General features: G+C 37.0%; 1 protein-coding gene across 1 annotated transcript in view; it reads left to right on the top strand.

The window, feature by feature from the left end:
* The window catches only part of LOC145669133 (trypsin-2-like), a 106,127-nt gene extending 94,278 nt beyond the window's left edge, over positions 1 to 11,849 (top strand). Inside the window, exons 6-8 of the mRNA XM_081737479.1 lie at positions 2,904 to 3,017; positions 7,858 to 8,013; positions 11,621 to 11,849. Of these exons, the coding sequence (XP_081593605.1) occupies positions 2,904 to 3,017; positions 7,858 to 8,013; positions 11,621 to 11,767 (417 nt within the window). The 3' untranslated portion in view covers positions 11,768 to 11,849. The remainder of the gene's footprint in view (positions 1 to 2,903; positions 3,018 to 7,857; positions 8,014 to 11,620) is intronic.
* The last annotated feature ends 1,295 nt before the right edge of the window (positions 11,850 to 13,144 follow it).

Genomic DNA, 13,144 nt, shown 5'->3' with positions numbered 1-13,144 from the left:
TTGATTTTAACATGCAGAAAAGTAAAGCAGCTTACTACGTGTTATGAATACATAATTATGACCTTGCTTTACTTTTGTATACGAATCTACTGAGGTGTGCTGTCACGTTGTAAACACTTTCGTATTGTTTCATAGTGTATACTGTAACTGTTTCATATAGTGATATCTGTATGTATTATTTTGTTCTGATATTGCTACTGATATTGCTTCTGATTTTGTTCTGATATACTTCAAGATAGTGTGGTGTTTGACCTTAGATTTCCTAAAGCAAAATACTTATATTGGATCCCTTTACACTTTGATAAGTTTGGCCCCTGTATATATGAATGAATGTTTTCTTGTGCGTTCGTTTGCTCGGTATACAAATCCAAACAATTGACCTCGCATACTTCAAAGTAATTTTGTCGAGGGAAACATGCTCTAGAATGGACATAGACTATCTAGATATTTCTGGCTTCAATCTTAGGTAGGGAGTAGGGCTATAAAAGGAAAAAGGGGGGTTAAAATTTTTGGGAACAATAAAAAATCTCACGAATTCGTCGTGTTGAGAACATGGAACTCGGTGGTGTGAAAACTTATTTCTAAAATCAAATTGACATACACATATAACTTGGAATCTGAAAGAAAATCTGTGGAGGTAACACATCCCAAGAGGATCGGAAGGGAGTAAAATGTATAAATAATCGAAAATGACCGATATTAGTGTCGAATCTATAGTTTTCGGGGCCGGTAAACTGATTGGTAATACTTCCGATGGCATTTAAGCCGAAGTTTAATTTTAAAACGTTCATGTCATCTGGCTCGGAAATTGATAGCGGCAATGCCGAAGGCGATTCTCTAATAGTCATTGAATTTACTGAATTCTTTACTTTTAAGAGCAGAAATACCGAAGGCACTACTTGTTGATGTTTATTCTACTAGATTCCTTATTTTATGACGGGAGCAACGCCGAAAACATTGTTTTTTCCTTATTTATTATACTCAGTTCTTATCTTTTGAGAAAAGCAGCAGGGCCGCGGTAGCTCAGTAGCAGAGCATTTGCCTCTGGTGCTAAGGGTCCCAGGTTTGATCCCAGCCCCGCCAAGTGAAGTTTGTGGTGGGCAAACACCATGTGTGTGGGTTTCTTCGGGGTTCTCTCGTTTCCTCCCCCTTTCTTCATTCCACCATTTCATTCATTTCTCATCATCACCGTCTCCTTTAACCTAGCCACCATAATCGTGGGACGTAAAACTCAAAAATTTCATTTCATTTCATGATAGGAGCAGCGCAGAAGGAATTGCGCATATCAATTGCACCGGACAATCAATTGCGCATATCAATTGCTAGGGACAACGCCAAAAGCGTTGCTCTTAATCATTCCACTCTGTTCTTCATTTTCAAATATTGTGAACTAACATTATTCTTCCCTTGGAATGCCGGGTACTTGAACTAGTTGTATAAAAAATTAATGTTAATGTCTGCGTGTTTGTTCTGTATACAAATCGAGTACTTGACTTGACCAAGAGATCATAGTCAAGAAGATACCGTAGGCTATTTAGAACTTTTTGGTTCTTATCCTAACTAGGGAGGAAGGGGTTTAAAAGGGGAAGAGATTTTTTGAAATGTATGTAAAAGATGGAATATCTCACGAACGTCTCATGTAAGGAAGATGAGACTCGGCATGTAACCTCATTTCTACATACAAGTTAACATACTCATATGAATTAAAGTCTGGAAAAAAATAATATGGGGTAAGACATTCCTAGGGAGCGGGAAAAGAGCAAAATGTAAAAATAATCGAAAATGACCGATATTAGTGTTTATTTTATTGATTCTTCACTTTCAAATATTGTGCAGAAATGATTCTTCGTGCAACGCCAGGTATTTCACCTTACCACATCACCTGGTATAATATCCAATCCTTATTTCTTTCCTCTGTGGGGATGAAATTGTCGCCTTTAGAATATCTTTCCTTTCCCATTTACTATAAAACTGAATTTAATAATAATTTTAAGCTTCCTAGTTTACGGGAAATACCCTATAGCTTCTAGTAACCAAATAAGTCAGTGCTCAAAGATGTGTCTTTTAAATAATCTTTCTCTTAGATTTTTCAAGATTGAAATTCTTACTGGGTTATGGATAGCCTGATAAAGTTTAATGAAACATCAGGTTTTCATTTTATTTCATGGACAGAACATTGGCATGGCCCTACTACAGTTTAATTTGAACGTAACGGTTCAAATAAAAATTTAAAACGTCGATACATTTTACCTAACGCATCTTCTAGTTTATTCTACAGATATACCAGTGCATGATCATCCACATAAAACGCAACTGAAATATGCAATGTTTAATAGGTAACAATATCTACGCTAATAGTGTGCTTCCAATTCAGGACACCCAATGAGGCACACGGGCGGAACGGAAGTAAGATTAGTTTTGACTTTGGCACTTATGGGAGTGATGTGATAATCTTCTCTTTCTTGTCACCTTTAATTCGCACTTGTTTCCCAATTATCCATTTCACAGTTACTGAGTGAAACATTGCGAGTAATATCGCTGTTTTTTTCCGGAGTTCACAGCTTCTTTCGCTCATGTAGCTCCATATTTGCCCTCATGACACCACACTTCCTGCCAACAGTTTTATCTCAATACTCATCAATCCAAACACTAGACTACTTTGCTTCAGTAATCTTTCTCTACACTACCGCAACTAGAATGTTTCCATCCCTTCTATCAGTCATACATGCTTCAGGGTCAAAGATGGTAAGTGCCATCAGTATGTCGCAATATACGTTTTCATACATGTTTAAAACCAGGGTAAAAGCAATTGGTTTCGTCACAAAAATATTTAGTTAGTAATAATAGAATATAATTTGAAATTGCCATTACATTATTTTTTTACTGTCTCTATTTTATTGAAGGTAGAAACCCCATTTGTGCTTTCCAATAAAGTAAAATCAATCCCACTGGCGGATGAAAAATTGATTGTGCCTCCTGGATCACTGGCTACTGTGAGCGGGTTTGGCGCGATACAGGTAAGATTTTAGACAGTCATTTGTTAATATGCCTGTTAGCATGGTAATTTTTACCTTTTCTGGAACTCTAGCATCTTTGATTCAAAATATATTCACAGGATGAATTTATATAATAATGTTTTGTGATGTTATGTAAGTAACAAGAAAACTGTGTTGTGGAATCTATTATGGTAACTCTCAAAATTAGACACTTTTAAGAAAATGTGTTTTCATCTATTTTGAGACTTGAGGTGGTAAGAAACCAAAACAGATTTGTATTCAACGAATCGCATAAGACCCGAAACAACTCGAAACAATAATGAAAGTGCGGGGTAAATTAAGACAATATGAACAAATATTCAATGTTGTTTCTTACGAAAATTGTCCTAGTGACTTATGTTTAGAAGATAAAAAAGATCACGTAATCGTTCGGTTGCTGGTGACTAGGAATTGATACTGGTCGTCGAACAGCTCCGCGGAAAACAAGTTTGCAGAGGAATCCATTGATGCATGAATCCATGAATTCATGAGTTGATCATTCAACTGTAGTTGTAAAATGAAAAAGTGGACAAATTGACCGAGAACCATAGAAATCAGCGCTTTGAATTCAGTTCTACGCTGTGACTCCTGGTCTACAAAAGCAAACCATGTTTCGATCATGTTCACATATGCAAGGAGCATTTGATATGGCAGGCGACACATTCTACCTGTGGTTAGATCACGTGTCCAGTTCTGAAACGCTTCCAAAGCCGACGTTGCAGTGATAGAAGTTTCTAGTAACTGTGAGATGGATAGCGGTTTCACTATTACAGCTTACCCAATCCACGCAAATCCATCACGGTCAAGAATTCAGGAAATTGGCGAAGTGCAGCAAACACTGCAATCTCTATGTCGGGCATTGGTCAAGAGATGAGACCTAATCATGTTATACGTCAACAATGTCCATTAACAACGCTTCACAACTTACGTACATTGCAATATGAAATGATGTCCTATTCATAAGCTCGTTAAACCTTGCTCACTGATATCAGCTTTTCATCATGTGACATATCTTATGGGAATACGTCTTCTACAAACAAGACAGTGGTCAAAATGCCCTGGAATACTCTTATCAGATTCAGAACCGCCATTTTTTAATATTGTGATTCTAGTACACATAATTGTGCTAATAATGGTTTTCATTTCGTTTACTTCCTCTCAGCTTCAAGCAGGTCACGGCCAGGCCAGTAGTCAGCCCAAAAATGTAGGGGGGCTCGGCTGAAGTTAGGAGGGCCCTATCCAATCATATTATAGTTCATCACCATATTATAGTTCATTCGCAAGCCTACCTGTGAAAATTTAGAGGGTGTGAGGAAAAGGTTAGGGGCCCGGGCCCCTAGATCCCCCTGGAGACGGGTCTTGTTACGGCTGTTTAAACTTATAAGTGGAAATCCTGTATTAATTTCTGAACAACCTAATATGTCGTTTTTTTTTTTTTACCTTTTTTGGTCTGCAATCTTCCTCTAGCTTCAAGAAACCCAGGTGAATAACTAAAATCCTTATGATACACTAAAAGCAAAAGAAACATTTTTACTCTAAAAACAAAACAAACATTTTTATACTATAGTGCTGCCAAAATGTCTTGAGCCGTGGCAAAAATGCGAACTACAGCTCACACCCTCGACACACCCTCGCATTGAGCCAATAAGGGTTCAGCTGTTGCTAAGCGCGAGAGCATTAGCGAAAGGGAGTGAAATTCCTTCAGCCGATAGCAACGTTTGGAACGGAAGACTAGGTGTCAAGTCAATGTGGTATATCTTTAAAAAGGAGATGAACCTTACACATGGGCTTTCTTCCTTTATAAACCGGGAAGGTTCTGATTAATAATGATTAACTACTGTTTTTACCCGACCGTAAGATATTTCTTTTTCCTAAATTCAATCATTCGAAAAATACAGGGTTATCTTACATTCGCATATTAAGTTTTGGTAATTGAGGTCTATGCTTTTATGTTGTATGATAGCTTATACTGAATGTTGAAATATAGTCTACTTTTGTTCTAGTCATGGTTGGTTTGATTTTAGGTACGTTAAAAAATCTTTGAAGTTAGAAAAAAAGGGAAAAAGAACGTGTACCATAAACTACCGTATTTATTTTTCAGTATTTGCTCTATCGATATTTGTTCTTTTATTACCATAATTTAGGCAACTAATTAGCACAAGTTTAAACTTTTAAGATGTGTCTTAATATATTTTATTTCAATAAAACAATTTGTAAATTTGATTATTCAGAGTTTGTTAAAAACTAAAATTTCTCAAAGAAGCTTTAACATAAGGGTATCGTTTTATAATCGAGTAAATACCCTAACCCTTATTTCTAAGAAGAGTCAGGTTGGCTCAGTGATATCAGGTTGGCTCAGTGATATCAGGTTGGCTCAGTGATATCCCTGCTGCAAAGGGTCCACGATGCTATCCCAGAATACATGAGTTGATGGTTGATAGGTTTTTCCCCTTTCCTCCCATATTCTCATTCCACTCATTGTTTCATAATCATTCACTTGGGTTAATCATCCGTCTGCTTTTTCACAATAAAGGCATAATAGGAGAAATTTCATTTCTAATTCTAAAAATGGGTGGTTTCGTTTGCACATGAATCCAAAAACTCTACAAGGTGGTGTCACAAGGTTTCGAAACTAGTTCTGTAACATGCCAACAGAGGCAGCACAACGTCGAATGCACATGCACAGGGAGAGCCGACCTTCATAAGTCACTGTGCCACAGGATATCGTTCTGTGCCCATCGGGAGCTGCGCAGTTTGCGAAAACACTTGGAATGTTGTATTGCTGTGCCATGTGACCGTTTTGAAGATAATAGTGTGTAAACGTACTTTCTTGTAAACAGAACTAGTCTTGAAGCTTTTCGATACCACCTCGTATCTTGTTTTATCCAATCATACAGTCAACAGTAATATGAGCTAGTTAATTCTTCATCTTAAATTTCAGAATATTTGTCCCGTACACCATTGAAAATTAGTAAACAATGTGAAACAGTTCAGTTTGACACAACAGTCTCGCGACTCAGCTTTCCTCAGGAGTCGCCAGTGGGTTGCAAACCATAGGTTGAGATTCGCTGGTATATATTTATTTGTCGTTTAAATGCAAAGACATAAGTTAATTACACCCAGCGCTAAGGAATAAGTCTGTCAAGGAAATTCGTAAATCAGCGTAAAAATTATTGCCTTGTACTCATCAAATCATGTCACTACTAACACGGTATAAGGAATTAATCCACCTTTATGTATTTGAAAATAATGAAATGCAACAAGATCTATATTTAATGCATTCATTATGTAGATTTACATATAATGACTGAGAAATGAAAAATAACTAGAATGGATAAATTTACCTAAATGACAATTTCACTAGCTAATAATGGTCAGTATAATAATCAATGAATGTTGTATGAGTGTGTCAGAGAACACCTTTGACATTGAAGGATTCTAACTACTATCATTATCGGCACTTTAAATCATACTGTTCATAGGCGTTAGCACTTTCAAAGGACGCGAAGCTATGTGACGCTGTGCGATGATGAAGTCTTGTTGGCACTCAGTTTGCTTCCTCCATGAGTTACCATTGTCTTACCAATAACTGTTTCAGTTTACCTTAGATAGTACTTTTGAATTTTACCACTAGATGTCGTTCCTCGTCACAAGTTAAACGTCGATTAGAAATATGTAGACGTACGAAGGGCAGAGACAAAACAATGCTAACTCTCGTTTTAAAAACGACTGAGTTTAATACAGGGAAACGATGATAACACTCATGTTAGCTGATTTCTGGAAACTTCAGCTTACTTGAGTGTTACCAGTGTTGCCAACAAGTTGATACAAAAAGTCGCTAAATAGGAGACGAAATGACTCCAATTTTGGGTGAAAAGTCGCTAAAAAAAATTCGTGGAATTTTGCTCTTTCATATATATATATATACGTGATCAATTCAAGCCATAGTACTATCTACGCTACAAGAACGTGTATGAAATACTCAAAGACTCATTGTATAACTAACAATAATTTCACTTTTATATATTTTTAACTTTATGATCAATTTAGCTTCAACGAAATCAAGAGAAACGAACAAAATTAAAGGTCTAGAAAAAAATCTTACTTCACTTCTATTCACGCTTCTACAGATAATCTGTTTGCTATCGTTAATGTATTATTTGTGCCTCTAAACGGAAGCTCTGTAAACTATAGGACATTAAAAGTTGGAGTTGGTTCCCGTTAGAAGATAAGAGATAACAGCAATGAAAGGGGAATATAGAGGTAAATGTTACGTAGCCTAGTTTCCCAGCTCAACATCTGAACTGATTGAAATAAGCAAAAGAAAAATATTCATATATCTGAACTGATTCGAGTTAACAGTACTTATTTTAGGACAAGTTGTTCGCAGCGCAAAAGTCGCTAGATTTGTAAGTAAGTCGCCAAATCGTCATTCCAAAATCACAAAAAAAAAAAGTCGCTAATCGGAAAAATTATTTTTTGTCGCAATTCTGGAAGGCGAATCCCCTAGATTTAGTGACTTTTCCCCCAAATTGGCAACACTGAGTGTTACCCGTTTCTGTCCTTTATTAAACTCACTCGTTTTTAAATTTAGAATTGGCATTGTTTTCTCCCATGCCCTTCATACAGTATATTGTTCGGTACTGATCTCAAAAATTAGAATTTTGTGGGCTATCATTATTTTGCTCCAGGGGAATAACTTGTGTGAAGAGCATTCAAATTTTGTTTTTTGCTCTTTGTTACATACATATAATGTCATGAATAAATTCTTTTTCTTTTTTGTTCTTCTCTTGACGTTAACAATATGTTTCTTTCTTCATAGGAAAATAAGAAGAAAAGAGACGGTCTTCTTCGCAGAAGTGTAATACCTATTCGCAGTTACGGGACCTGTAGGAGTGCTTTCCCTGAGCACAGAATTATATCACCTATCACTAATCTATGTGTAGGTTACAGCTGGGGTGGAGATGATGCGTGTATGGTATGTGACTTTTATAAGTTAAAGTGCATAAAAGAACTTTAGTGTGTAATATTCAGGTGCTTCCATGTTTATGAATCCACATTTTTGTTGACGCAAAACTAACGTAATCGCTATTCGTGTATAATAGTAAGCGGGCGTAGTCTAGAGCTAAGCGTTCTTGCTTTGCAGTCCGGAGGTTCAGATTCAGATACTCTGGACTGATTAAGGTGTCTCTGTTTGTTCCAATACGTGGATACCCCGGAAGATACAAACCTCAGTGATTTTCATCTTCTTTGTTACTGAACACGGAAGCAATCACTTAAATTCAGCATTCAGCATTTCTTAATGAGTTTACGAATAAACAGCATAATGAAAACATAAGCGGAAATAAGGAAAAGGTGAAGGACTTACAGGATGTTTGCCTTATGTGCCGCGTTTAATGAATTAAAAAAAACAGATAAAAAAGAATATTACGGAATGCCCTATGAGCCTTGATGCTACATGGTCATACTTTTTATCAAAAAATAAAGGTTTCCTCCAATGCTCATTCCAGTGAGATTTTAACTGAAGGCCCATATTCCTCAAGAATACGTTTTTGGACACAGAATATTTGTTAAAATCGCATGAAACTAGAACGAAGTGCCACGTACTTTTGGTGTGCAACTCGTAAAATGATCAAAACCTATGCTTATCAGTACTTGCAATACGTATAATAACTAACACTATGAGAGATTCAGTGTGGTTAGTTTTTTTATTTTTTAAATTTATTTATTTATTTATTTATTTTGAAAATACGCATTTTCTTTTTCTGTACACTTCTAACAAGACAAATGAAATTTTCTTTCGCAAGATTTACCTCAAATTCAAAGATCAGTAAGAGAACTTGTGGACGTAAGTGTGCATTATAAAAGAGAGTAGACTCATATCCATCTATGGGACCATATGTTGTAAGAAACAATTTAGCATAGGAGATAAATTAGAAGAACCTCCATATTTAAGTTCTTTACAATATTTATCGATACAGGGAATAAGATCAAAACATTCAGAGGTACATACAGTAGTTCAACAGAAGATTGTTCACTGTATATCAGACCACTTTCGATTTGGTGCTGCCGCCTGGTGTAGTATGCTGGAACTATGGGTTTGCTGGTGCGAACAATGTTGTGTCTGACCTTGTAGGAGCGTGAGTATTGGTAGTGAGTGTTTATCCAATGGCGCCGAAAATCCACCGGTATTGGGAGGGTTATGTAGTGGTCGTTTTCCATAAGTTTTCGTACGTACGCATTGTGAAACAGTGTCGGGAGAATGCGTTAAAACTCTGAAAGACGACTAAGGGAGCTATTGTGACCCGTTACAAACAACAACACACTCCCCTTGTTGAACATTCACCTACGGAAACCAGTAGGAGAAGAGCTGCAAACAAAGAAGTGACACCCATAGTGCTAAGAAGAGTCCATAGATTGGCGTGCCAAGAAAATGGCCCGACGCAACATAAGGGCTACAGACTCCACTTCGCTCCGTCAACTGTGAACAAAAGTTCGCAAGCGCCTCAGGTTGAAGTATGTGTGAAAGACCCGTGTACACCATCTGCTACCGCGTCACATTGCCATACGTAAAGCGAACTGCAGGAAACTGTATGAAAAATACTTAGCGGGTTCCAACTGGAAGAAAGTTGAAACAATGGATGAATAATATGTTCATCTCAATACTGGTAGTCACATTCGGGCGATTACATTCCGTGACGTTGGCAAGAAAGGGCGCAGCAACTTTGTTCGTCAGCAGGGCGGATCCGAGGGGGGGCGATCGGGGCGATTGCCCCCCAGAAGGGGGAACTTTCTTATTATATATATATATATATATATAAATAAAACCCATCCCAAAGTTTGGAGCCCATGAAAGTAGCACTATGACAACCCACCGCCCCCCCCCCCAGAAGTCGATCCTGGATCCGCCCCTGTTCGTCAGTGCAGGTAAAGTTTCCGTTGTGGCTTTATGGTTGTTACGGTATTCGGATATGAGGGTAAGTTGATGATACGCAAGATGAATAAAAACGTGAAGGTGAATATAAGATACTTCCCAAGCAGGGAGGAGTGAGACAGAATTCTCATGTGTGTCCTTCGCCGGAGCTTCCTGCAATGGAAACTGCGATGCCGTGTGTTAGTCCATAATGGTGAAGATCTAATAGAACATGATCGGTGGTGGTGGCGCGGTATCTCTTAATGTGAATATCCGTCAAAAATGGTCGGATATACAGTAGCCCTACATTTTTTGATGATCTCCTAAATTCAGGGAATGACTCCATGAGCCCCTCCCGAAAATTAAAAGGAATTGAACAACATAGATATTCAAAATTTAAGATAGTGTGTCAATCGGTCCCTTCCAATATTTATATTGGCAGTTTTGCATCCCTGGCGCCAGCTACGACTCCCCTAAACTTTGTGGTAGCTTAGTCAGGTCAACATTGTCCAATACTACTGTAACTCACTTTAGAGATATAATGCAGTAAGTATAAATACAATTAAGAAATATTGGTATTGTGTAAGTGCTTAAAGAAATTTGTTAAATATGTTTTAAGAAGGAAGAAATGACTTTTCCAGGCTAAGAAGACAAAGTATTGATGTTGATCAAAAGACAATTCGAGATGTGAAACATCACAATTTTCTATTGGTTTCGAGCTGAGACTACAAATGTTTCGTTTCTCATGGGCAACACTAATATACCTAAATCTTAGATCGAGGAGACTATTTCAGATTTGGATGATTCATAGTAGAAACTATAAGTTGGTAAAATGATTCTTCGAATACAATGAAGAGTTTTTATCAACGTTTAAAGACGCACAAATCCTTCCACATTTTACTTCAATAACAAATATCTTTTGATTGTTCTTATATCACATCCTTAATTAAGTTCTAGCGAAGGATTCTGATAGCTTCCAATTAAATTAAAAAGAAAATCATGGCCGCAAATATTGTACATGAATTTACAAAATGATACAAGAAAAACCGAGTCGAAACCATAAAAGCTTGAAGAGGTTCGAGATCAGATAAGAAAGATTTCTTTGAGATTCGAGAGGAAACGAGAGATCGACAAAGATTACGAGACGAGACAAGAAAATGTATTTATTTATTTATTTATTTTCGTCTTGTAGACAACACTACTAGCTGTAAAGGTGGAGGAATTTCTAGAAGGAAGGAATAGGCGTTGCTTTCATCATACATGTCGAAGTTTCATCGGTCTCAACACTTGGTCGTAAATGGGTAAGAGTTAGCTATCTTGACTGAGGTGTTTCCTGGATTTTCCTCATTCACACCAGGAATGCAAATTCCAGGATGCTAGTTAAAAGAAAGGGTCCAGGCCACTTCCTTCCTTGTTCATTCCTTTATTCCTTCCCGTTGGGTAATGTTATCATACAATACGGCTTGAATGATCACAGATGCCGGAAGTCAAGAAATATATTTTCTATTCCTTATTCGAAATGTCAAAATGCCGGGAAAATGTAACGTCATGTTCAGATAAAGATAATATTGTGTTAAAAGAGTGTTAATTTCCAGCAAATATATGTAAGTGCATATTTTTATCATCTCAAACGACCATATTTCTTGCTATACATTGTTTTCTTTCTTTACAGACTGACTCTGGTGGACCACTTGAGGCTTCTGGAAAGTTAGTGGGAGTTTTTTCCTGGGGAATTGGATGTGGTCGACCCGGTAAATACAGTGTTTATACAAAGATAGCTCCTTTCAGAGAATGGATCAAGACAAACACAGGAGTTTAATTAAAGTACCTCGCATTACCTCAATTACAATAATGTAAAAATGTAACTTATTTTTTATATAAAAATAAATATTGAAATCCCAGACCCTTCTTATTAATTAAGTAATACTGTACCTATATTAGACATCTTCTGTTTTAATTGAACTACATAGTTAATTGCATACTTACATTCATAACAATGCAACCAATTTGAACTTTGTGTCTTGCCGGGAGATAAAAGAAGGTGTTCTTTATTAATAATTGGTATACGATGATTATGAAAATGAAATCAGAAATGTTCCATCAGGTACCAATTTTCCTGGATAAGATATGTCATATATACCACTTAGCCTGTATTGCATACAGTTAGCGTTACGTTGTAATTAATAAAAATATCAAAGTAGCAAAGTGCCCGACCCGTGAAAAACACTCGATTGCAGTACAGAAGGAATATATAGATGGAAAAGGTACAGATCGTGTACCACTATTCATTTGCTGTTACAAAACATTAAGAAAAAACGAACATGAAATCTACAAAACAGCGTGAAGTGTAGCTAGAAAACTTTTCCTGGAAACTTTCTGTTTGTGGGTGGATGGTGAAACGTCTTGCAGGAGAGTCCAGCAGTAATCTGCCAAAGGTTTCGTGACCATCTCGTATTATATCATCTTTCCATGGCACAGATATCTTGGTAAAATAACTCACCATGTTCATCACTGACATCTTCGTGATTAGATGGAAAAAATCCAAATGCGAATGTAGGAAATGTATTTTGAGGGACATATTGCACCTCATAGATTTGTAACAATCCAGCATGTGTTCTATCAGTTCTCTGTAGTTTTCAGATCTGGTATTACCGAAGAAATTGTTGCATACATCTTTGAAGCAAGCTAAGCTGCCCTCTCAGTATTTGTCAGCATCTCTTGAAAGGTACTCTCTTACGAATCTGAGGCACAATGAAACTACTTTCTTTAATTTTTGGTGTACTAATCATAGAAATTTGGACATCAGAATTTGAAAACCTCTGCCATCTTTGTCCATTGCTTTCACTAAATTCTTCATGAAGCCCAATTTCAGATATAACGACGGTAACAGCACATTGTCTTTGTCAACAAAAGGTTCATGCACCACATCATTTCACCAGGATTGAAGCCATCTTTATCACGCCAATGTTTGACTATATAATGGTCTTTTCTTGCTCTGCTGTCCCAGTGACAAAAAAGCAGCAATATTTGTGTAACGAGTGTGCATTCCCAGCACAAGCCCCAGACTTTCCATTTGTAATTTGAATAGCCAATATAGTTTAGAAGTAGTCTTATGTTGTTGTAGGTTTCTTTTAAGTCAACGGAATGGGCCACTCGTATCGATTTCTCGTTTGCATTATGCAAGAGCACAGCTTTG

The sequence above is a fragment of the Thermobia domestica genome, chromosome 13, assembly GCF_964235325.1.
Source record: "Thermobia domestica chromosome 13, izTheDome1.hap1.1, whole genome shotgun sequence".
In the NCBI taxonomy this organism is placed as follows: domain Eukaryota; kingdom Metazoa; phylum Arthropoda; class Insecta; order Zygentoma; family Lepismatidae; genus Thermobia; species Thermobia domestica.
Note: the sequence above shows the minus strand (reverse complement) of the source record. Positions and strands in the feature narration are given on the sequence as shown.